The sequence below is a fragment of the Ochotona curzoniae genome, unplaced genomic scaffold (assembly GCF_017591425.1).
Source record: "Ochotona curzoniae isolate NIBS_2020 unplaced genomic scaffold, NIBS_Ocur_1.0 contig_2754, whole genome shotgun sequence".
NCBI classification, from domain to species: Eukaryota; Metazoa; Chordata; class Mammalia; order Lagomorpha; family Ochotonidae; genus Ochotona; species Ochotona curzoniae.
In genome coordinates, this window is record NW_024465582.1 from 18,062,609 (window position 1) to 18,086,731 (window position 24,123).

The 24,123-nt window shown below is 48.8% G+C and overlaps 1 protein-coding gene across 1 annotated transcript in view; it reads left to right on the forward strand.

Annotated features, from left to right (window-relative positions):
* OSMR (oncostatin M receptor) overlaps nt 1-24,123 on the forward strand; it is a 49,918-nt gene that overhangs the window by 20,382 nt on the left and 5,413 nt on the right. Inside the window, exons 3-13 of the mRNA XM_040977479.1 lie at nt 481-647; nt 8,121-8,292; nt 9,269-9,544; nt 10,593-10,728; nt 11,785-11,936; nt 18,247-18,389; nt 19,707-19,857; nt 20,403-20,479; nt 21,438-21,657; nt 23,519-23,523; nt 23,745-23,919. Of these exons, the coding sequence (XP_040833413.1) occupies nt 481-647; nt 8,121-8,292; nt 9,269-9,544; nt 10,593-10,728; nt 11,785-11,936; nt 18,247-18,389; nt 19,707-19,857; nt 20,403-20,479; nt 21,438-21,657; nt 23,519-23,523; nt 23,745-23,919 (1,674 nt within the window). The remainder of the gene's footprint in view (nt 1-480; nt 648-8,120; nt 8,293-9,268; nt 9,545-10,592; nt 10,729-11,784; nt 11,937-18,246; nt 18,390-19,706; nt 19,858-20,402; nt 20,480-21,437; nt 21,658-23,518; nt 23,524-23,744; nt 23,920-24,123) is intronic.

The following is a 24,123-nucleotide window of genomic DNA, read 5'->3' on the forward strand; positions in this document are numbered from 1 at the left end:
GGGAGCTGGATGGGAAGCAGGTCCACCAGGATTAGAACTGGCACCCATATGGGATCCCCGAGTGTGCAAGGTGAGGACTTTAGCCACTAGGCTACTGCACCAGGCCCACTGCAGCTGTTTGAAGTGCAATACAATGAAATAGATGCACATGGCCCTACCCGGATTAAAGGCATGCATATCGCCGTTAATAAGCAGGGAGATAATGACCTTCAAAACTGAAGCTTTGCTTTTTGATTTTTAGGAGTATTAAATTCACAACAGTTTTCTTTGTGTAGGTAGCCTGATGATGAACTTGTACAGCAGCTGGGTTATCCGTTAGAGAACCGTGTTTAGCAATTCCTTGAGTTACTGTCAGAGCGTCTGGCTATGGAAGCGCATCTGCGGACCCCTCCCGGCAAGGCGGTGCAGGTGTCGGCTGAGTGTCTGCGTCTGCTCCGCCCTTCTGCTAACGGCGATTTCACACCTGCTTTGTCCTTCCAGCCGGGGCAGAACATTCATACACTCCCAGATTGCTGACTGTCTCCATCATTCCCAAACATCAGAGTCTGCATTTACAGTGGGATGTGCCCGGCCTCCCTCATGAGGACTTCAGAATGATATTTCACATACAGATCAGTAGATTTGAAACATCCAATGTCATCTGGGAGGTAAGTATTTTATTTTTGGCTCACCATTGAAAAAAAGTTTTTTTGATGCCATAATTTCTTTTGTGAAATGTATAGATTCTCATTATAAAGACATACTTGCAACTTGAAACAACTGCACTTCTGTGTGTTTAGTTAAGAGAGTCAAGAAGAAGGTAAGAAGATGACCTTGGATGTGTAGGAAGGTGGGGATGTATTAAAAAATAGATTGTCTTCTTTAGCTCTGGTCTTCGCTCAAGACGGCTTGTCCACACAATCCACGGGGTTCAAGCCGTTTGGGGCCTTGTTCCCTGTCTTGTCTTTCCACTGGAGATTCAGCTAAGGAAGATGTAATAATTTGGGAACATTTTTACTTATTTTTCTAATGAGGCTTCCTGCTGTATTGGGCCGTAATGTAAACCGTGAAAACTGGAACTTTCTGTTCTAGCCAAAACGCTCTCCAGGTTCCCCTTGTTGGAGAGCCTGTTTTTCTGTCTGCGGCTTCAAATGTGGGTTTTTCTAAAATCAAAAAAATATGTAACTCTACACTTGTTCACTTGCGATTATTTGACATAGGGTTTGACTCGCCTTTGTTCAAATAATTGTGTCTATTTTGCCTGGTGCATCCCTCTCTAGTATTGGGACATATTAGTGGTTTACTTCCATTGCCACCCTGGTCGGGGGGACTCGGGTGTTCTGCATGGACAGTGGTTTGTTTTCTCATTGAAGGGACCTTAGAATGTGCCTGGAGGTCGGGGTGGCAAAGGCAATGCCTGGGACCCCATGCCTGGAGGTCGGGGTGGCACAGGGCGATGCCTGGGAACCCATGCCTGGAGGTCGGGGTGGCACAGGGCGATGCCTGGGACCCCAGTTTGCCTGGTTGAGGGCACTGGAAAGCCTGCACGTGAGAATCCTCCATGTTTGGTCTCTTATTCAAGTCCTAAAGTCCCTAAATTTGAAGTCATCCTGTTACTTTCTAAATTCATCATTGGATTTGAGATCTGAGCAAGGGGCATAAGTTAAATAGAAATCTGACTGTACCCATTTATTTAGAATCCATACCAGCTCCACAGCTCGCTCTCTCAACGATTGCACTTGTTAACGCTTGTGGGCTGATGAGGGCTGATTTGAAGGAATAGGGAGACTCTGCATTCCTCCCATCTTGCTGCCGTTCTACGCCATGCTATCAAGGCAGATTGTCTGTCTGATTTACTTATTTGTGCAGCAGGGGAACAGACAAAGGAACAGACACAGAGAACTCACATCTACTAGTTTATTCCCCAAATATCTGGAACTTCTGGGGCAGAGGCTCAGTTGTGAGTCGGGAACTCAACACTGGTCTACCAGGCGGTGGCGGAAATCCAGCCGTTGGCCTCATTGCTGATTCTCAGGGTTTATGTTCAGAGGAAGCTGGAGTCAGGAACCCAGCCTAGGTACTCTGGGAACGGGGTGTGGGTCTGATGACCACTGGGCTACATGCCCACTCTGGATTTTTCTAGTTTTGATGAAGGATACACAGGTTGGTGATTAAGGCTCAGAAAATCACTGAGCAGGAGTTCAGAACTGTCCAAGAAATTTGAGGGAAGAACTGAAGGAATTGTGCCAAATGAGTACTTAGAACTATTACCAAAAATCATATAAACCAGAAGCCAACATATTTTTTTTTAAGATTTATTTTCTATTGGAAAGGCAGATTTACAGAAAGAAGGAAATACAGAGAGAAAGTTCTCTCGTCTGCTGGTTCACCCCCCGAGTGGCTACAACAGCCAGAGCCAAGCTGATCTGAAACTGAAAGCCAAGAACTTCTTTTGGGTCTCCCACACAGGTGCAGGGTCCCAAGGCTTTGGGCCATCTTCTACTAATTTCCCAGGTCACAAGCAGGGAGCTGGATGGGAAGTGGAGCAACCAGGACACGGACAGGTGCCCGTTGGCCTCTCGGTGATTACAAGGCAAGGATTTTAGCCACTAGGTTATCATGCAGGGCCCCATGGTATTTCTTCTAAAAGCCAGTTCAGATCTGTAATCAGATTAGAGCAAACAATAGGAGCCACAGCCCAAATGGGATCCATTCTTTGTTTTTCTAGAAAGCACTTGACCCTATTGATCTGTCGTCCTGTTTGGTGTGGGGTCCTCTCACGGTGAAGCGGAAGTAGGACTCCCCTTTGTAGGCTTCTTGGGTCTAAGCGCACGTTGCTTTGGCCCTGGTTTCGTCCTCACAGCACCTGGCCCACCCTGAGCAGCCGCGGTGTGCTGCAGTCTGCAGTGCCCCTCCAGGCATCTTCACTCCTGTGCCCAGACAGGGAGAATGGCCATAGGCATCCTGCCCAGGCCAACTGCCTCTGCCCTTCCTTCCCAGCTGCTTGTTCTCAATGCCAGGGGAAGGCAGTCAGTCACAGCTCCAGCTCGGGAGGCCTGGAGTGGCAATCACCTTGGTGATAGAAGTTGTACCTCATGACGGTGACCTCAATGTGATGCCCGAGGGCCAAAGGAAAAGTCAGTGAAGGCAAGGGATTCATCACATCGCCAAGAAACTGGCTGAAGAGATGCAACGAATTCCAGGCGAGCTTTCTCTCATTCGTTAGCAACAGGCTGCCAAGAGCACAGAGCACGCTCTGAGCTCGGACAGAACCCGTACAAACTGTGCCTGGGACAAGAGCAATCAAGTGGCTAATCGCCCAGCAGCTAGTGTGACTGGGAGCCAGGGCAGGCACCAAGCAAGGCGGGAGGGTAGGCTGGTCATGCCAAGCAATGCTGTCAGAAAGAGGAGGTCAGCATGCAAATTCTGCTCAGAGCAGAGTGTGTGTGCAGATGGCTGACAGGCTCCGGGTGTGGCTACCAGTTGCTTCACTCAAGTGGGTTCAGTCAAGGGCTGCTTAATCGAAAATACGAAGGAGATTTGAAGGGATTACGTGTCCTGAGTGTTTTCGGGGCTCGCTGACTCCTCTCTGGCAAACTGCAGAACACTTGCCCTGTTGGTGATCTCTGCCAATTAGGAAATGGTTGGGCAACTCCTGTGCTGCCCACTTGAAAATACGATTTCCAGGCTACCTGATGAGGTGGCTTTACCAGTGGTGGTGGCTTTACCAAGATATGACGAGTTTCTTTTCTCGCTGAGGTGTACAACTCTCGGGGTTGAAATGCTATCCCCTGTTTGCCAGTACTGGCAGCATGTGCAAACATGGGGTCTGCGATGGCGGCCCAGGGAGAATGGCCTCTTGAGGCTTGCCCTGGGACCTGACGCAGGAGTCTGGTGGGCCTGGGCGGCCTCGGTGGCGGGGCGTGGGAAACTTGGAGATCTGAAAGCGGAGTGTAGCGCACATGCACTGCGCATGTGCGGCAGGTGGAGGCACCCGAGAGCACAGCAGGAGGGGCGGAGCTGCTGCACATGCTGAAGCCCAGTGAGCCAGGAGGGGAAAAGCACTGGGGACTCAGGAGAGAGGCAAGCGGGGCTGTACGAAGCCACAGTGGTCTGGCTGGCCAGAGAGGAGGAGAGGGAAGGTGGCTGAAGTTGGGGGAGCTCCCAGGAGGTGAAATCTAGTCTATGGTTTACTGGCAATGCTAGAAGTCACCACCACTTAGTTTCCACCCCGCCCCCCTTGAACTTTCAAGAATATTTAATTTAAAATGTGTGCATTTGGCAGAGGTTCTCTGCGCCAGCCATTGCCTGTGTTTGAAAGTTAAAATACTCTTGGCAGCTTGTTCTCACTGTCTAAACTGTATTAAAAATTGACTGCCTGGTTTTTTTTTTTTTTATTATTAAGACTTAAAAGTTACTAACTGCATTTTTCTTCAGTCTTTTAATTAATTAATTTTTTTAAAGTTAGATTTACAGAGAGAAGGAGAGGCAGAGCAGCCAGATTCTGAAATGTTGCCCATAGGGGATCCTGGCGCATGTAAAGTGGGGGCTTTGCCACTAGGCTACCATGTCGCACCCCCTTTTTAATTTTTTTTTTTTATTGGAAAGGTAGATTTACAGAGAGGAAAGAGAGACAGATCTCTCCATTCATTGATTCACTCCCCAGGTGGCCTCAACAGCCAGAGCCTAGCTGATCTGAAGCCAGGAGCCAGGAGCTTCTTCCAGGTCTTCTAAGTGGGTGCAGGGTCCCAGGGCTTTGGGCCATCTGCTACTTTCTCAGGCCACAAGCAGGGAGCCGAATGGGAAGTGGAGCAGCTGGGACATGAATTGGCACCCATAATGGCATCCCAGAAGATACAAGGCGAGGATTTAACAGCTAAGCTGTCACATAGGGCCCGCCAACATTTTTCCTAAAGCTGTATCAAAACAGAAACCTGTATTCACATCACAGTGTGGTTCTGATATTAGCAGTTTGCCATGTTTACAAGGCTGAATTGGGTATACCAGTTGAATTAAACTTCGCAGTGATGCAAAAGATTTTTTAAAGATTTATTTTTATTTGAAAGACAGAATGGGAAGTTTGCATGCACTGGTTCACTCCGCAAATGGCCACAGCAGTTGCAGCTGGGCCAGTCCAACGCCAGGAGGCTGGACTTGCATCTGGGTCTCTATGTGAGCGCAAGGAATTAAGGACTTGGGCCACCTTCCATTTTCCTATGAATACTAGCAGGGAGCTGAGTCAGAAGTGGAGCAGTCAGGACTCGAACCAATGCCCATACAGGGTAGCAGTGCTGTAAGCAGAGGCTTAACCCACTGCGTTACAGCTCTAGCTCCCAAAACTAACACATAGCAATTGTATGTATTCCTGGGGTGGTATGTGATGTTTCATGCATGTATCTATTATTTATTGTCTAGGTGGGGTAATATTCTCTCTTCTCAAATCTTTAATGTTTTTATATAGTGAAAACATTGGAAGCCATACTCTCTAGGCTGTTTTTATTTATTTATGTCTATTTTTTATTTTTAACATTGTTTACAAAGTTGAGAGGATACACCTATATGAGGGTCTCTAATTAGGGTGGGGAGGGCCAAGGCAGGGAGGAGGGTGGGGGGACAAAGGTTTCCGCTTTCTTTTTCCCTGCTGTGTCCATAGGAAGGGAAGGCGAGGGGTTGCAGAGAGGAGGAGAGACAGAGAAGAAGATCTTCCATCTGGTGGTTCACTCCCCAAGTGGCCACAACAGCTGGAGCTGAGCCAATCCGAAGCCAGGAGCTTCTTCTGGGTCTCCCACATGGGTGCAGGGTCCCAAGGCTTTGGGCCGTCCTCAGTTGCTTTCCCAGGCCACAAGCAGAGAGCTGGATGAGAAGCAGGGCTGCTGGGATTAGAACTGGCACTCATATGGGATCCCCCGGTGCATACAAGGCAAGGACTCTTAGCTGCTAGGCTACTGTGCTGGGCCCAAGGTGGCTACTTCTTACTGTCAAGCTACATCAGCACCCGGGGGTGGGGGAATTCTCATTTGGTGATGCCTCAGAGACCCTGAAGTGGGGAAGAATGTTCTGAGGGTGTTACTTGAATGGTTTTTGACAGTACCGAGAGGTTATTGGCCTCGCTGCACCAGGATTGAAAAATATGCCCCCAGATTTGGTTCTCTGGTGTTCTGGTGGGTGTTACAGCCCAACCTGATGTGCCCACCTCTGCCCTACACTCACAGGGGGGCACTGCGGCCAGCCACACGCCTTCCAGCCCCAACCGAGGCAGTTGCTTACAGCTGGTTCCTTCCTTCCCCCGCTTTTTTTTTTTTTTAAAGGATTTATAGATTTTTGTTGGGAAGGCAGATTTACAGAGAGAAAGATCCTCTGTCCACGTACCCACTCCCCAAGTGGCCACAACGGCTGGAGCTGAGCCAATCCGAAGCCAGGAGCCTCCTTCTGGTCTCCCATGCAGTTGCAGGGTCCCAAAGCCTTGGGCCATCCACTACTGCTTGCCCAGGCCACAAGCACGGAGCTGGATGCGAAGCGGGGCCGCCGGGACATGAACCGGTGCCACATGGAATCCTGGTACATGCAAAGCAAAGACCTTAGCCACTAGGCTACATCATCAGGCCCTCTTTTTTTAAATAGAGGTATCTTCTGCTAAATTGAAAAATATTTAAGCAAAATGTCTCAAGATTGCACATGTTAAAATAGGGAACGTTTTGTGGATCAGAACCTCGAAACTTAAAATACAGGCTTTGAATGTTTTGTGATCCCAAGAGCAGATAATGCTACAATTTAAAATAAAACATAAACATTTAAGAGTCAGCCTGGCTCGGTATAGCGAGTTGAACCATGCTGTGGGACACTGGCATCCGTGTCCGAGTACTGTTTTGAGTTCCAGACGTTCTGTTTCTTTCCAGCTTCCTGCTAGTGTGCCTAGGTGGGCGGCAGGAAGTGGCCAAGTGTTTGCAGTGCTGTCACTCGCTGGCTTTGGCCCAGCCAGACCTGGCTGATGCCACCACTTGGGGAGTGAGCCACTGTGAAGGAGATCTGTTTATCTTTACTTCTCTCTGTCTGTAACTCTGTCTTTCAAATAAGTGAATCTTAAAAAAAAGATTTATCTATTTTTGTTGGAAAGGCAGATTTATAAAGAGAGACCAAGAGAAAGTTCTCCGTCCTCTGGTTCACTCTCCGAATGGCCACAACAGCCGGAGCTGAGCCGATCCGAAGCCAGGAGCCTCTTCTCCCAGGTCTCCTAAATGGGTGCAGGGTCCCAAGGCTTTGGGCCATCCTCGACTGCTTTTCCAGCCACAAGCGGGGAGCTGGATGGGCAGAGGAGCACCGGGTCATGTACTGGCACCTGTATGGGAACCCGGCAGTTGGAAGGTAGATTTAGCCACTGAGCAATTGTGCCAGGCCTCAAATAAATAAATCTTTAAAAAATAAAATCACTTATGCAATGAAATGCTGCCTGAGCATGCCCTCTCCAGGGATGTATTGAGCTCTGCCATGGACAGTGGAGGCTGGCACCCTGGAAGGGGCACAGTGGAGTATGGCCTTCATGGGAAATTCCTTTGCTGTGGCAGCACCGCATCCCATTCACTAACATGGACCCAGAATCCAACCAGTTTCCCCCAGGAAGTACAATGTGTCAGTTGTCTCGGTCTCCCAGTCCTGAGGGCATGAAGCAGGAATGCAGGGGAGGCACCCCAAAGGGAAGAGTCTGGGGCCGTGTGGGACATAAAGAAACTCAGTCACTGCTGAGTCAAAGCCGTGAGGCACCAACAGCTCCCCGCAAGAGTCCGGGACAGCAGCATGGAGGAGCGGATGGCAGCAGCTCAGGGGGAAGAGGGAGGGACCCTGCAGGAAGGAGATGGTGTGCCCAGGGACTCAGGGCCAGAGTAGGGGACACCAAAGCAGGTCACTGTGTGGATCTAACCATAGGGGCGTCAGGCCTGGGACAGACTGCTCGGCTCCGGTAGTGAGCCCCTGTACGAGATTGGTTGGAGCCGCATTGTAGGGGCTGTTGGATCAGAGTAAGATATAAAGGAGCTATCAAGCTGACTGAATTAGAGAAGGCAATGCCAGCATGCTGGATCAAGACAGATGCAGTGTCCAAGAGCTGCCAGCAGGTGCACTTGGACAAATACTTCCTTCACTCGCAGGGGAACTACAGAACCACTGTGAGACAGAACCAGGTTCCTCATTGGCACTGGAAGTCGGAGATACCTTTGGAATGTGCACCGCACTTTGTAAGAACAAAGGCCAAAGTGGACGATGCCAAGTTCCCCACACTGAATCTCTGGAGCAGCTGGAGTCCGTGGGAGAAAGTTGTAGGTAAGAACTCGGGCGGCGACGTTTGAGTGAGCAGCGTTTTGGAGAAAGCGAGCACTGAGATCATGGGAGCAGCGTGGCTTGGGGGCCGTGTCGGCCAGACCCGTCTGAATGTGGCAGTGTCACTGCCTCGCCGTGGGGTCTTCGGGTCAGTCCACGTGTGCTGCTGTAGAGAAGAAAATATGAGCCCGTTGTCCAAACAGCACAGGCCTGCACAGGGCTGGGAGTCACGGGAGAAGAGCCTTTGCCAATGCTGGTGGTTTGGCTCTCTGTGAACAGAAGTTGACAAGAGACTGGAACAGAACCGAGACAAAACGTATCAAGGGTTTAGGCTCCAACACGTGGGAGACAGTGCGGCAGGAAGTCTCTGCCAGCTGGTTCTCTGCGAGCTGCACAGGTGCTTCTGTGTGGGTTAGGCACGGTGGGTGCTCTCGGTACCCACCCCTTGAGTTTGCACCCAGCTCCACGTTGTCAAAGTGCTTTTCATGTTTAGCACATAACGGTAGCGTTGTTTACTCTCACCGCTGCGGGAAGGTTACCCATCAGTTCCACGTGGCTCTTCCGGACATGCGGGCTGCCTGGGGAAGTCACCAGGGCAGCAAATGGTTAGACCCCTCTTTGAGTGCTGCTTGCTCCTGGTTGGTTGGGAGTTTAAGAGGAGTCTGTAGTCGGGTCTAGAGATGGACGTAAGTCAGGTCGGGATGGCGTTGACTTAGTGGGTCCTGTTTATCCTGTCTCACTGCAGTCAGCAGCGGGAACAGAAATGGTGCCGTTGCTGGCAGGAGCAGCAGCTACGTTGGAATTGGTGCAACACTGGGAGCACTGGGGGAAAAGACCATTTTGAATGCACCAAGGCTGTAGGGCCAGTGTAGGATTGTGGGCTGCTTTCCGCGGGAGGTAGAGAAAGCTGAGCACGAGCAGGAAGGCTCTTGGGTTTACATTCTGAGATCTTGACTGAGCTGCCTTTTTTATCTTGTAGCTCAGGATTCTCCAGGACCGAATGAACTGTTGATTTTCCCCAAAGATAAACTGATAGAAGAAAACTCCAATGTCACTGTTTGTTACATTTCTGGGATCAACCTAAAGAACATATCCTGTTATCTGGAAGGCACACGGATTCTTGGACAACAACTAGATGCCAACGTCTTTGCCTTCTCACTAGCGAATTTGCCTTTCATCCGGACAGCGGGGACTCTCTTCTATTGTGGGAAGAACAGGAGATCGCCAGAAGATGGCACGGTTCTCTTCGTCTCAAGTGAGTGCACCCCCCCCCCCGCCGTCCCCCTCACTGCTGCACAAAGCGAGCAGCTGCACGCTCGGCTTGGGCTTGTTTGTGTGTGTTCCAAGCTGCCTAGAGAAGATAATGGAAGTGATATCAGGATTTCCTGTTGTCCTCACTGACCATCTTATTCCTAGAATCCAACAGGGGGAGGAAGTTCAGGTCACGACCTGGGAATGTCCACTGGGAAATGCACTTGGCCGTGGTCTTGGTGGCATTAGCCCAGGCAGACAGAAGGAGCAGAGGGGCTGTGCGTGGGACAGCCACAAAGGCCGCCAGGGATGTGAATACAAGATGTGGGTTTGACTTCCCTGGCTGGCTGAGTCGTCTTGGCAGCTTTGCCTCTCCCAGCCACTTTCCGCTCTCTGTGAAATGGTGCTGTGGATCGATGTTGACAGGGTTCAAGGGCATGTGATTGCCTGAGAAGTTCAGGGAACAGAGGTCCTGACTGCTCTGAACTGTGGATTACTGGCTTCAGTGGCTGTCTTGGTGTCATTAGGAATATTAAGATATCCTACATGGGTCTGAGTTTACGCACATGGGGCTGTCATGTGTCTTGTCTTGCTCTGGACAGTGCAGCAGTATCTGTGGCCTTCGCCTGGCCACCAGACCCTTATGTGTGCTTTGCCATTCCGTGGGACTCCCACCACCTGGCTGTTGACTTTAACTGCTTCACAGAGGCCAACTCTCTGACCTCCCCCCGGCATTCTTGAGGCCATGGGTGCTGAAATGAAACATCTGCAGACCCTGAAGGGGGGTATGGCTTTTGTCAAATGGATACTGCCAACCACACACTGCCTGAACACCTGCCCCGTGTGACCCCTGAGAATGGCCAGGGAAGGGAGGGAGGGGCAAGATGACGAGGCACCTGGCAGGTAACTTCCGGGGTGCGGGGTGGGTGTGCAGGCTTCTACTCCAGGGTCCTTTCAGAGTAGCTCTGGGCTTCAGGTTTCAACAGAGCTTCCCCCTGCACCTGTCTTGCTGCAAAGGACTTAATTGGGCCCTTATTTCTTTGTGTGGACAGAAATACTAGAGGAGCCCAAAAACTTTTCTTGTGAAACCCGGGACTTTAAGACTTTGAATTGTACTTGGGAACCTGGACCAGACACTGCCTTGGATCGGTCTCAACAATGTTGCCAAAACTACACTTTGTTTGAATCGTAAGTTAACTCTGGCTATGTTATCTGCAATCTCTTAAGAGGCAAGTGCCAGCGTAATAAAGGTTGCACAGATGTTTCAAAACAATGTGGGAGGCTATGGGGTAAGGTTTTATAAAACATTTACTTGAAGGAAAGAGTAACAGAGTAGGAGAAAGAGCAAGAGAACTTCCATCTTCTGGTTCACTCTCCAAATGTCTGCAGTGGGCAGGGTTGGCCAGCCCACATCAAGAAGCGTGGTCCATTCCGGTCTCCCATGTAGGTGGCAGGGGCACAAGTATGTGGGTCATCTTCCAGTGTCTCGCAGGTGGACGGGCTTGGCCCGGCATAGAGAGATGGAAAGCTGCTGTTGGAAGGGGCGGCTTAGCCTGCTGCCCCGGGATGTGAATGTTCAAGTGGTCACAGCGAATGCTGCTTCGCCCCAGCGTGTGCGGATTTGTGTTTGTGTTCTAAGGAAGAGAGTTAATGGTGTATGTTGATGTGAAAAGAGCCCCAAGGGACAGGCTGAGTCCAGCTAAAGAATGTTTCACATATAGGAAGGGATGCTGTCGCATACCTAAAAGAGAATGGGAAATTCATTGTTCACATTCCATTGTGTGCGTTAGATTTGTTGAAACAATATTTTCACTATTGGTAGTTGTTGGGGGGTCAATGGCATTATGTCACACACATCAGAACATTGCAGTGGGGCTTGTGGCTAGCAAGTTCAGGTGCAGCCTGCAGTGCTGGCATCCTGCATGGGCACCAGTTTGTGTCCTGGCTGCTGTAATTCCAATCCAGCTCCCTGCTAATGCAACGAGGAAAGCAGCAGAAGATGCCCCCTGCCACCCACAGGAGAAACCTGGATGAAGCTCCTGGCTTTGACATGGCACAGTCCTGGTTGCTGGCAGCCATTTGGTGAATGAACCAGCAGTGCAAGATCTGTCTTTCCGGCTTTCCCCTCCCTTACTGTGTAACTCTGTTTCAAGTAAATCAAGCCCCTGCAGGTGACTGAGATGCAGGACACACTTGTTTTGATACTAACGTAAGCCCTTTACCTGTCCTGTTTTACTTTTTAAGATTTTCCGGGAGACAGAAACATTGTCAACACAAAGACTGGTGTCATTGGCAAATATATGGAGACTCGCAAGAAATGTATAATTTCACACTCTTGGCTGAAAATAAGTTAAGGAATAGAAGTGTCAGTTTGTTTTTCAACTTGTCCCACCGAGGTGAGACTCACACTGCAGTCCTCTGCGGCACCTGACATCTCTCAGTTGACATACTGCGTGCTGGAGTAGATGTGGTGGAGTTTTTTGGCATCATTCAAGTTTGTGTGAAAGTTCTAATTTACCCTCTTGTTCTGGCTGCCCTCCTCTTGGCGTGTCACCCACTAGTGAGTGTACCACTCAGCCTCACAACTAGGACTGTGGGTTACCTTCTGTCCCGTTACAGCCCGCAGCCCCCCGGCTTGTTCCTTCAACCAAGGAACACTTTGAACCGTGTGGGTGGGTGTGCAGTCTCATTTCTTACGCTGTCCTAAAAACATGTTGGTTTGGTTTTAAGAGATGACATCAAGTTCTCAGTCATCTGCTTAAATGTTATGTAATATGAACTTGCTAAGCTTTGCTCATATTGTTGAGTATTGTTGTAGCCCAGAATAGAATCAGTGGGCTTATTTATAAATTCTTCTTATTAAAGGTTAAGAATTTCCCACATATGCTTGTGTTTTTTTGTGTATGCAGCAACTGCTAAAAAAAATCTTCAAGAGTTTAAAATGATTTTAGTATCTTTTCCCCTAGTTTTTCCTTCCTTCTGAAATTTTTAATTTCTCCACATTTAAAATTAGTTGTAGTGCATCTTCGTTACAACACAGACATTGCTGTCCCTCTCTTAGTAACAGTTTCAGTTTTTTAGATGTTTAACGTTGACCACAGGGTTAGTAAAAACATCTTCTCTGTCTTCCTCAGTGGGCCGTGTGGAGTTTATTCCTCGCTGTAGCCTTTAGAAAGTGCTTGTGGGAACAACAGTCCCCTATTTCTGACTGTCCATAAACGTCTGACTGTGTGTGTTTAAAGGTCAGTCTGGGTGGATATAGAAGTCTGCAGTTGCTTTCTCTAAGTTCCGCGGACATCAAGGCTCCGTCTCCTAGCATGAAGCAAGGCTGATGAAGTGTCTACTGTAACGGCACTTTCTAAATTTTCCTCATTGCAACTCACTTTACCTTTTTGCCTAGATGCCCCCCCAATTTTTTTTTTTAATGTAGGAATTTTCATTGTTTGTCTTGGTGTTGATTATTTTGACATTCTTGGTAATGTGCTTTCACTTTTTAAAAAATCCAACCAAGTTTTTAAATAGTTTTCAATATTCTTTTCAGAACCCCCTCATTCATGCAAGGAATCTTCTAATAGTTTAATATTTGTCACTGTGTGTTCGATGTCGTTTCTCTCATTTGACGTTTTTTTTGGATTTATTATTATTTTTTTATTACAAAGTCAGATATACAGAGAGGAGGAGAGATAGAGAGGAAGTGGAGCTGCTGGGATTAGAACTGGAGACCATATGGGATCCCATCGCATTCAAGGCGAGGACCTTAGCCACTAGGCCACACCGCTGGGCCCTTATTTGACTTTCATAATTTGCTTGCTATGCTTAAGGAAGTACATCCACTGTGTTTATTTGACCTTTTGACTTCTTCCAGTTTAGTTTTTGTTTTTGAATTAAGTTTTCTTTTTGTATCTATTTCCCTCTTGAGCTGTTACCCATTACTTTTTTCTAAACTTTACTGATGTTGTATAATATCTTGTATCATTTGTCAGTGTATTTTATTTTGAAAGTTTTTCAAAATTTTACCTGTGATATACCATCTTTTCCATGTCTGATGTGATATGTATATGTGTTTGTGCTCATGAGTTGAACACTTTCTTTAAAAATATTTATTTGAAAGACAGAGTTACAGAGACAGGGGGAGAGGCAGAAATTGGTCTTCCATCTGCTTGTTTATTCCCCAAATGGCTGCCACAGCCAGGGCTCGGCCAGGCCCAAGTCAGGAACCTGGAGCTTCCTCTGAGGCTGCTGCATGGGCACCAGAACCCAAACAGTGGGTCCTCTCAATGCCTTGCAGAAGCCAGGAGCATGGGACTTCTTCCAGATTGCCCATCTGGGTGCAGGGGCCCAAACACTTGGGCTGTCTTCTGCTGCCTTCCCAGACACTTCAGCAGAGACCTGGACCTGATGTGGAGCTGCCAGGTGGAGCCGGACTCTGACTGGAACCTTCTGGAATGCCAACATTGCAGTGGCTCAACCTACTGTGCTACGGCACTGGCCTCTGTGATCCTACTGAGATTTGAGAATCCATGCATTATTTTTTAAATTTTCCAATAGAAGTTTTTGTTATCCACTTCTGATAGAATGAGAATGCATATGTGAGATGGAACACTTACTGAACTGGTTGAGGCTTATTGTATGGTTTCATGCCAACTGTCAATGCATAATTAATACGTGAGTCATAGCGTCTGTCATCATCTGGGTGCTGTGAGGAAGTTCAGATTCTCGGGTATTCGACGGTATATAATGGACTGTGAATGCTCTCTGTTAAGCTTGTTAACTGTGTTTCTTTTATATTTGTCCTTGATTTTGTTGCATAATCTGTCAGTAACAGAGAAAGGAATACTAGAATGGCCTGTTTTGCTGGTAGTATTAACCTTGTGGTTTTTGTTTTATATATTTTGAGGATGTGCTATTGGTTAATAGTTGAGTTACTGTGTCTTCTGACTGTTGCCACCTAGATTTTCCACATCTCTTTCGTGAGGTTTCATTTCGCTTACTTCAGTCCTGGTTCTGCCTGGTCTAATAGCGCTGCCCAATGGCCATTTGCGTCTCTCACGTTTGTGCTAGTCGCCAAGTTGTACATCTGAGCTCCCCTGGTGTTTGGCTGGTGAGCTTGGATTCTCGGAGGACTGACTGTGCAGTGTTGCGGAAAGGCAGTCTCGTTGGCTTCAGGCCTAAAGCAGGTGCACAGCCTAGGAGAGGAGCTGTGGCTTAGAAGCCACAGATCCCAGGAAACTAACTCATCAGTCCTTGATGTACCAAGGTCTCACCGTGAGCCTGGGGCTCCTGGAGAGGCAGCTTCCGGAAACTGGTGTAATCCAGCAGGTGTGTGTGGTCGGGGCAGCAGTGCAGGGAGAACCTTCCCCAGGCAGGTGGTGGCACGTGTTTGCTCAGCTCCCTCTCTGGCAGTGTCCTCGTCTTCTCCAAGCCTTCCTCTTAAGGATTCTTGCTCCAGGAGCCTGAGTTTCCCACTGGGAAGGGGGTGTGGAATATCACTCTGAATCTGGTGTTCTGGTAGTTTTGTTCCTTGGAGAGTGAGTCTCCTTGGCTTCCCACCTCGTGCGTCCTCAATCCAACAATGGTAGGCTGGCGGTTATATCGGCCAGCCAGGACCTGTCATTTATGTGCAACTTGGAGGCTTTCTGCTTCAGTAGAATGACTGCAGGAAGAATTCTGCTCAGAAATAAAAAACTGCCTTTTTTATTCTAACACCCGAACCAGACTAGTTTTAGATGGACACTGCTCTCCTGGTGTTAATGCAATCTTCAGTCACTTCAGCTGCATACAGGTGCCCGCAAGATCGCCCGCCCTTGTGCGGATAGCAATGCTTGCAGTTCAGGGCCAGTAGGGATGCGTGTAGAGCCTGCTTTGGCAACTTGTCAGAACTCTTAGAGTCCAGCGCCCCCCAGTGGCAGCCTTTGGTAGCCAGCGGCTCTAATCAGTAGGTGTGGTTGGCTCTGGACATAGGTGATATTGGGTTCTTGTTTTCTTAAAGTCTTAAACGCACTGTCTGGACCACATGTTGTTAAATGGCTTCCAGGGCCTTGCTGCCACCAAGGGCTGCACCAAAAGTTCGCAGCTTTGTGGGTCACCTTGGTTTCAGTTGGGTGGATACGTGCCATTTCCAGTACCTTCAGAGGCCTCCGAGCAGTTGCACTCCCTTCTGATTCGTGGGTACTGTCTTGACCAACACTTTTTATTTGACTCTTATCTAGAAATTTCCTGACTTCTATTCCAGGTGACCTTGGCATTAAGCTTACAATAGGGCAGTGTTAGTTTTCCTGCCCCCAAGGTCTTTTGAACATTCAAACTGGGCGCTACCTTGTGGTGGGGAGACGTGTAGCATTTTTAGCTGCATTCCATCCTGACAGTGTCCTGTTCTGCACGGAGCTGCGGTGCGTTGCAGTTTGGCATAAATGCATGTGGCATGTTGCTAAGGCTCTGTTCTCAGCCACGTGGGGCACACCCCCTCTGGGGAAGGTGCCATTCTGTGCTACAGCATCCCAAAACCCTGAGGCTCCCCAACAAGGTGGCCAGGAAAGCTGTCACCCCAAAACCCTGAGGCTCCCCAGCAAGGGGGCCAGGAAAACTGTCACCCCAAACCCTGAGGCTCCCCAGCAAGGGGGCCAGGAAAGCTGTCACCCCAAACCCTGAGGCTCCCCAGCAAGTGGGCCAGGAAAGCTGTCACATGGGCCTTAGTGTCCAAGATCCGCAGGAAGGCTAGAACTCTCCCCTTTCTTCCTGTTAACTTGACAGGGCATAGGGCTGTTGGCTTCAGGGGACAGCCCTAGATTTGTGTCCCCGAGTAAGCGATACCAGCTGGGTAGTCTGCAGTGTGGTCTCATGCAGCGAGCTCAGCGGGGGCTGGGGGAGACCTCTCTGGTCCCAGTCTCTAGGACCTTGCCACCATGTATCCCCCAGCTGGGCAGCTCTGGCTGGTTCTCAGATGTCACAGTGCCCTTGCGTTTTGTTCCGTTTCATATCCTTCAGGGTCCATGTGAGGACCTGCTGTCCTGAGCTCTGTGGCCCTGGGAAAAGAAGTCCCAAGAGCCTGGTGGCCAGAGGGTCACGTGACGTTGAGCTCTCCGATTCTAGCCGTGCCATGCTGCAGTTCATCCTTGGGCTGTGTGTGTATCAGCCTTTACTCCCCCTGTGCTTTTCTGTCAACAGGCTGACCTCCACTCCAAGCTGAGTAAGAGTTGGGGAATTGCCTTTCCTATTTCACCAACAAGTATGAAGCTGTCATAGTGGCTCAGTATGATTTTGTTTAGCTTGGACATTCTGAGTGTTGTGTTGGAGGCATTTGTAGGTCTGGACGTCTCGACTTGCCTGCGGGCCCGTGGCAGGTTGGTCCTCAGGGCCTCCGCAGTGCTTTTTGGATTTGCTCCACGTGAGTGCCACCTAGTGGCCGCTCTAGAAGCTGGGCAGTGTCTCTTGGTTGACTTCTCCATGAAATCAGATCTAGGTGTGCGCACAGGGAAGCGAGCCCAGACACTCCTAAATGACCTCATGCAGTCACTTCACCAAGCATCACCTCTTCTAGGATTTACCTGGTACTTTCAGTTCCCTGGATTCCTTCTTTTTCATTCTTTTGCCAGGATTCTGTGACCTTGGGTTAATCTCCTCTGCCGCGCTCACTGTTCCTTCACCAAGCCCAGAGGCTTCCCCTAATGAGGGAGATCCGAGGCAAGAAACCAGCCCGTGGAGCACCCAGTTCCGGTCTGCAGTGCACCTGCCACTGCTTCCCGCCAGGGTTCTCAAGCAGCACTCTGCGTCACAGCTGTTGCACAGTGAAAGAGCCCAATGGAAGGCACTTGCTTCATTTTCCCCTGAACTGAGCTCCCACCGCAAGTCAGTTTTTAGTTCCAGTGTGGCCTGTTTCAGTCCTAAAATTTTCACTTGCTTCATTTCAATCATTCTTAGTTCTCTGCCAAGAAATTTTTTTGTTGTATTCATTGCGGTTGTGTTGATCTGTGCCTCTAACGCCCCTGGAAGTTGGCATCTGTTGATTGACTCTTCCTTGGGGAACTGGTGACATTTCCCTACTATTTATATTGTTGTGTGTCAAGTAATTTTGGATCATATCCTTGGCATTGTTCATATTATTTTAGCTAGACTCTGGGTTCTTACTGTAGTCTTAACCCTCTCCCCCCATGTAAAGTCTGACTTTTCTTCACAATTTGTCTGCTTATGTTTAAATATTCAGATAATTTATTTTTGTATTTTTTTCCCCCAAAGCTTCTAATGTAATCAACAAGAAAGGTTGTAGTTGGGTTACTAGATCTTATTAAGGGCAGAAGTCTGGTTGTGTCATTTTTTCTTTCTTTAGGAGAGATATTTGAAAGGCAGGGTGGTTGGAGGAGAGGGTGAGATCTTCCATCCACTGGGCCACTCCCCGGGTTGCTGCACAGGAGCTCCGTGTGGGTCTCCCATGTGGGTGACGGGCCCAAGCGCCCGAGCCACTTGCTGCTACTTTCACAGATGCCCTGGCAGGGAGCTGGATCACAAGTGGCTGTAGTAAGGAGTCAGACTCCAACACAGGACGTTGACACTTCAGGTAGCTGCTTACCCAGATGTGTTACAGTTCTAGTCCCGTGTCTGCCATTTTCTTGAACAAAAATAAAACTGTTGGATGAATACTTGAAGACACAAACTGCTTTTACATTTGGAATCTGTGCTTGAGTGTTTCACCTGTGTTTTCTGTCTTGGTAGTCCATCCAATGGATCCCCAGAGCATCCAGTTTGAAAACATAAGTGCCAGACAGGCCATCATGACCTGGACAAAGTATTTCATCAGCAATTATCCCACCCTGTTGTGTCAGGTTGAACTCCGAGGCGAAGGAAAAGTGATACAAGTAAGAAAGCCGCTTCATTTTCTAGTTTGAAATAAATTCATGTTGTGACACAGGGCTGAGCCAACCCTGAATGCCATCTTCCCACATGAGTTCAAGGTCTGGTGGGCTCCTCTCTAACCCAGCTCCCTGATACTTCATTTGGGAAAACAGCAAACAATGGGCTCAAGTACACAGGCTTCGGCTACTCGTGGCGCAGACAGGTGGAGCTCCGGACTCCCGGTTTTGGCATGACCGTTTGGGGAATGAACCAACAGACAGATGGAGGCTCTTCTTGTCCAACTCTGCCTTTCAAGTAAATTCTTTATGTCCTGAACAGAGAGCCTGCAGCATACAGTCACTGTAGACCCCTCTGAGTGCAAATGGTGGGAATTTTCTGTTTAAAAAGGGACATGATATTGTCTATACCCGCAGTGTCAGGATACACTTAAATAGCAGAATGATGGACTTATGACTGCTTATAAAGGATTATTATATTATAATATGGAGGAAATCTGCTGGGTAGAGGGAATTTGGGGAGGGGGAAGAGAAATCTCAGAGCCTATGGGATTGTATCATAAAATTAAAACAGAAGGGGCATGAAATTCATAATAGACTTTGGATGCCATTTTTCACCTCAAAGGGAACTGGTTGTACTTGCAAATGAGTTAAGCCACCGTCTGCAACACTGGTTTGAGTCCTGGCTGCTCCTCTTATGACCTGGTGCCCTGATAATGTGCCTGGAAAGGCAGCAGCTAACCCAAGTCCTTGAGCCCCTTTACCCATGTGAGAAATCCAGATAAAGCTCCTGGCTTTGGACCAGCTCAGCTCCCACTGTTAAGGCCATTTGGGGACCAAAGCAGCTGGTAGAAACTGTCTCTCCCTCTCTCTAACTCTGCCTATCATATAAATCATTCTTTAAAAAAAAAAAAGACTGGTGTGAACCCAAATGGATTTCCTGTGTCTTGAATCATTTAAGATTTACTTATTTGAAAGGGAGACTTATGGAGAGTGAGCCTCCATTTGCTGCTTCATTCTCCAAATGACCACAAGAACCAGGGCTAAGCCAGGATGGAGAGAGGATTTGTGAATTCCATCCAGTTCTTCCATGTGGATGGCAGGGACACAAGTGTGTGGGCCATCATTTGTCACCTTCCTAGGCACATTAGCAGGGAGCTGGGTCGGGAGTGGAGCAGCCAGGACTTGAAAACCTGGGGCTCATGGATGTCATCATCTCAGGCTGAGGCTTCACTGGCTGTGCCACCACTCCTAGTCCCTGCTTTGGCTGTAAGGTAGGTTTGCTCACCAATGATTTTTTTGCCCCTTTGTTCTCTTGATCAGCACAATGTGTCTGTCGTGATGAATGGTGAGTATGTCCTAAGCGGACTGGAGCCCGACACAGAATATGCAACCCAAGTACGCTGTGCTAGTGCAGATCACTTCTGGAAGTGGAGCAACTGGGCTCATCAGAACTTCACCACGGCTGAAGCTGGTATGGGCAAGCACCGTGGCACCTCACCCGAGGCTCCAGGCCTCAGGAGACGGGGGTGGGAGGCTGGGTGGGGGAAGAATTCCCTAGTGTTGAAAGAGAATGGTACCATCTTTAAAAAACTGGGCCAAACGCCTAGTGATTAGGGGACTATAGACAAGCATGTGACATCAGTGTGTCTTTTTACTAATATTGCTGTGTCATAGAGGAGTTTATTTGAAAACTTATTGCAATACTGTAATTAAAGTGTTGTACTTACCTTATCTCTTTGAATTAATAAATAATTCCCAAATTCTCTGATACCAAAGTTTTTAGTGTAGTGTCCCACTTAGAGGCTGCAGACCTTTTTCTAAAAGCACCTACTGTGTGCACCTAGTGGGGAGTGAACAGGCAGGTGGTGGCAATGCAAGTGAAGTCACAGTGCGGAAGGGATCAGCAAGCCTCAGGCAGGACAGGTCGTCATCTTGTCCTTGACCTTCTAGACGAGGCCAAGTATGCAAGCATTGTCCAGTACCCATATCCTAACCAAGGGCTTTGGTTAATTTCAGCCCCCTCAGAAGCTCTGGATGTCTGGAGGCATGTGGTATCGGAGGAAGGACATCAGAATTTGACCTTATTCTGGAAGGTACGATGTGCAGACACGGTGTGTGACTTGCTCTGCTGCAGCTTTCGCCGTGAAGCAGTGGCTATCGGTGCAGTCACCCAAGAAGGGTCTTTGTGCAAACTCCGTAGTTTCTTGCCACTGCTGGCCATTTGATCACTAGACCCTTCCCCTCTGAAGCATCTTCTCAGGCCCACCCCTACCACTCATAGTTAAGAGTCATGGGTCAAGTTAAAAAGTAATTCTACACCATGCCCTCCTCTTTTGCCTGATACCCTAGGACGTGACCACTTGCAAGGCCAAGTCTGTATTCAGAACCCTTTAAGTTGTTTAGTAAGACAGATGGGACTGGGAGAGGAGGTCCCGTCCAGAGGCCACCCCACATTTCTGCCCAGCTCTGGGGGTGGGGGGCACAGTCCCGCAGGACTGCTATGTGTATATGTGGGCCACAAGCTGGTCTGTGTGTCTGAGTTCTACTCACGCCCCAAGCTGCCAGCCACTCCTGGCCAGGTCTGAGGTCGCGGGAGGGGCACACACAAGGCACAGACTGTCCAGGAGGAGCAGGTCCAGGAACAGACTGCATGGCAGGAACTGCCCTGCAGCCCACAGCTGCTCATCTCGAGGAGGAACTGCGAGCTCTGGGCAGGAGGAAGGCGCTGGGAGCTGGAGGTGTGGACGCAGACCCCTGCTCCGACTTGTGGTGGTACTGTCTCCCCGTCGGCCTCTCTCAGGACCCCTGAAGCAGTTCTGCAAGGCCAAAGAGTCTCCCATCCTCCTGATTCCTGACTTAATCCCTCTTTTCTGGATACAGTAAATGCTGCCCTTCTCCACTCAACTTTAGCTAGTGGTGTCGAGGTTTCTTTGTTGAACTCTTTGAAAATGCTGTGTCTGTCACACAGCCTGAAAGATGGAAAATGCCATTATACAAACCCCTCCCATTGTAAAGTTCATTTTGAAATGAGTATCAATATTTTTTTTGCAGCCACTATCCAAACGCCAAGCTAATGGGAAGATCCTATTGTACACTATAGTTATAGAAAATTTAGACAAGCCATCATCCAAGTCAGTCACCGTCTCTGCATCAGCCAATCACAAGGAGCTATCTCTTGGCCTGTATTCTTACCAAATCCGTGTCACAGCCTCTAACAGCGTGGGCGCGTCCCCTGCTTCAGTCATTGTCATCTCTGGAGACCTCGGAAACAGTGAGTTGGTTTTTGGTTGGTTTTGGTTTTCATTCTTAAGGGTAATGTTAATGCTGTAACTAAATATGGAGGGCAAACAGCAATGCCAGTAACGGGAAGATAGAATGGTTAGTGGCCACACACCATTATTTTCTTAAGGGCCAGGTGTGCCCGTGTATTTCAGCGGAACTGTCCCCCTCAGAGGGTAAGAAGGAAGATTCAACCATGGCTCAAATATTGACTCCTCGGCACGCCGAGGAAAGGTCTCACACAGCCCATCCCTGGTCATGAGGTATAAGCATTTCAGTCCTTTGGGAAACATGAGTGGCATTTGTGTTGTAAAAGGTTCTGTTAGTCTTTGCCAGCAGCTGTGGGCATTTCCAAAATGCGTAGGAATCGGCGTCACTTTTCAAGAGGCACTTGGCCCATCTGGATAAATGGCTAATCTCTTAGCTTACAAAAGAGCAAATGAGGTGGCAATGACTTCGAAATTGTGCAAAATCAATAGTGATATTAATTTTCTTCTTGGCAGTCAGAGACTGCCAACGTTTCTGACTTTGTAACCCAGCGATACACAAGCTGCTGCACCATCAGGCGGGCACAAAGCCCTGGGCATCCAAGGGCACTCGTGAGCCTTCTGCTCATACCTAGTGAGGTTATGGCAGTTGTCCCACAGCTGTCATTCACACTTAAATCTGGATTGAGTGGGCTGGGTTTCTTGGGTGGTTGTGTTTTTAAAAACTCTCCAGTGTGTATCAGGAAAAGAAATTAGACTATGGAAAACAAGTTGGTATTGTGCCACAGAAGAACAGCTCTGGGAGTTGCTGAGCTTTTGCTCTGTGAAGCACTCTGTTGGGCTCAAGGAAGCTAGCCTTGCACAAGGGCCAGCCCACAGAGCTGCCGCTGCTTGGCAAGCTTCTGTTCTTGGGTTCTTACTAAACTCTATCCTGCCTTCCCATGCCCTGCCTTCATCCCTCACCACACACACACACACACACACACACACACACACACACACACTTTTCCATTGTGAGGCTCTCTAGCCTTTACATGGTTCATATTCCTAAATTATGAATGTGTATAAAGATAAAAAAACCAATAAAGTTGAGTCAATTTGCACTATAGTGCGAATTAAAAAGAACCCAACCTCCTTAGCCTTGAGTTTGCCTCCATCCCTCAAAACTTACTTGTAGTATTAAAGCAGCAGTTTGCCAGGAGTGAAAAGCCTTAAGTTTGGAGTCCAAATGTAGCATGAATAAACGAGGTGGAGAACAGGCTCAGGGTGAGACAGATGTTTTCCTGGCTGGAGGAAGGTAAGGAAGCCACACAGTAACGGCACGCGTGAGGGTGTCCTGGGCCCCACCCTATCCCTGTAGCTACACGGTCCTTTCAGTGTCGCCAACAGCACAGGTTCCCCAGGAAATGTAATAGCACTGTGCGTGCCTCGCCATGCTCAGCTGCAGCTAGTACTGCCACACAACACAGGAGGCCAGTGAAAGCTGCATCGCAGAAAGCCACAGACAAGATCTGGATTGTATATGTTGCAGTGGAGTCTATTTTTCTGTCTCCAGGTTAAGGTGTAGCCCCCATCTCAAGTCCACAGAACTGGGAGTTTCTTGAGGCCAACTATGTCTCAGGTACCAGATGTTAGCACAGTACACACCTGAACTGTTCTGTTCTTGCCCCCGCCTCCATTCTTGCCCCTAACACCACGGGAGCAGTGCTAGCTGAAGCATCACTGTCAGCGTTAACATGCAGCAAGTACCAGTCATAGTGCTACATCAAGGGTAACTTTTTTTTCTGGTAAAGGGACAGATAGAAAATATTTTAGGCTCCGAAGCTTGCAGTCTGTCATATACCCTATACTTTCCTAAATCCTGAGAGGAGGTTTGGAGGTGAGGATCTTTGTGGCTTCAGGTGCCTTGCTGGGCAGCTGGCTGACGCGTGCTCTGGTGGCGGTCAGGAATGACCCGGCTGGGTTGTGGGCAGGAATACAGCCATGAAGACGCTCCCCTGTCACATGCCCTGCGTGTGGATGTATTTCCTTCTGCACTTAGAGTGATGCTTCCAAATTTAATGAATTTACTGTTTCTTTAGGCACAAAAAAGGTTAAAGAAGAAAGGATTACAGGCACAGAGGGTGGGCTCTCTGTGTCTTGGGACCCCGAGCCCGGAGATGTGACTGGCTACGTGGTGGACTGGTGCGAGCAGCCCCTGGCCCCTCTGTGTGACCTCCAGTGGAAGAACGTGGGTCCCAACACCACCAGCACACTCCTGGCCTCAGGTCAGCGGAAGCCCTCGTGTTCCAGTCGCCTGCATGCAGAGCGGCCGGACTAACTCGGGCTATTGCACTAAGTCACTGGTTTTAAAATTACATCCCCTGTGGGTGTCAGGAGTTCCAGTTTTACAAGAATGTGTCACAATTTGTGATGTTTACATCTACCTTGGCAGACACTTTCTGGACCCAGTGTTGGGTTGGTTTTCCACA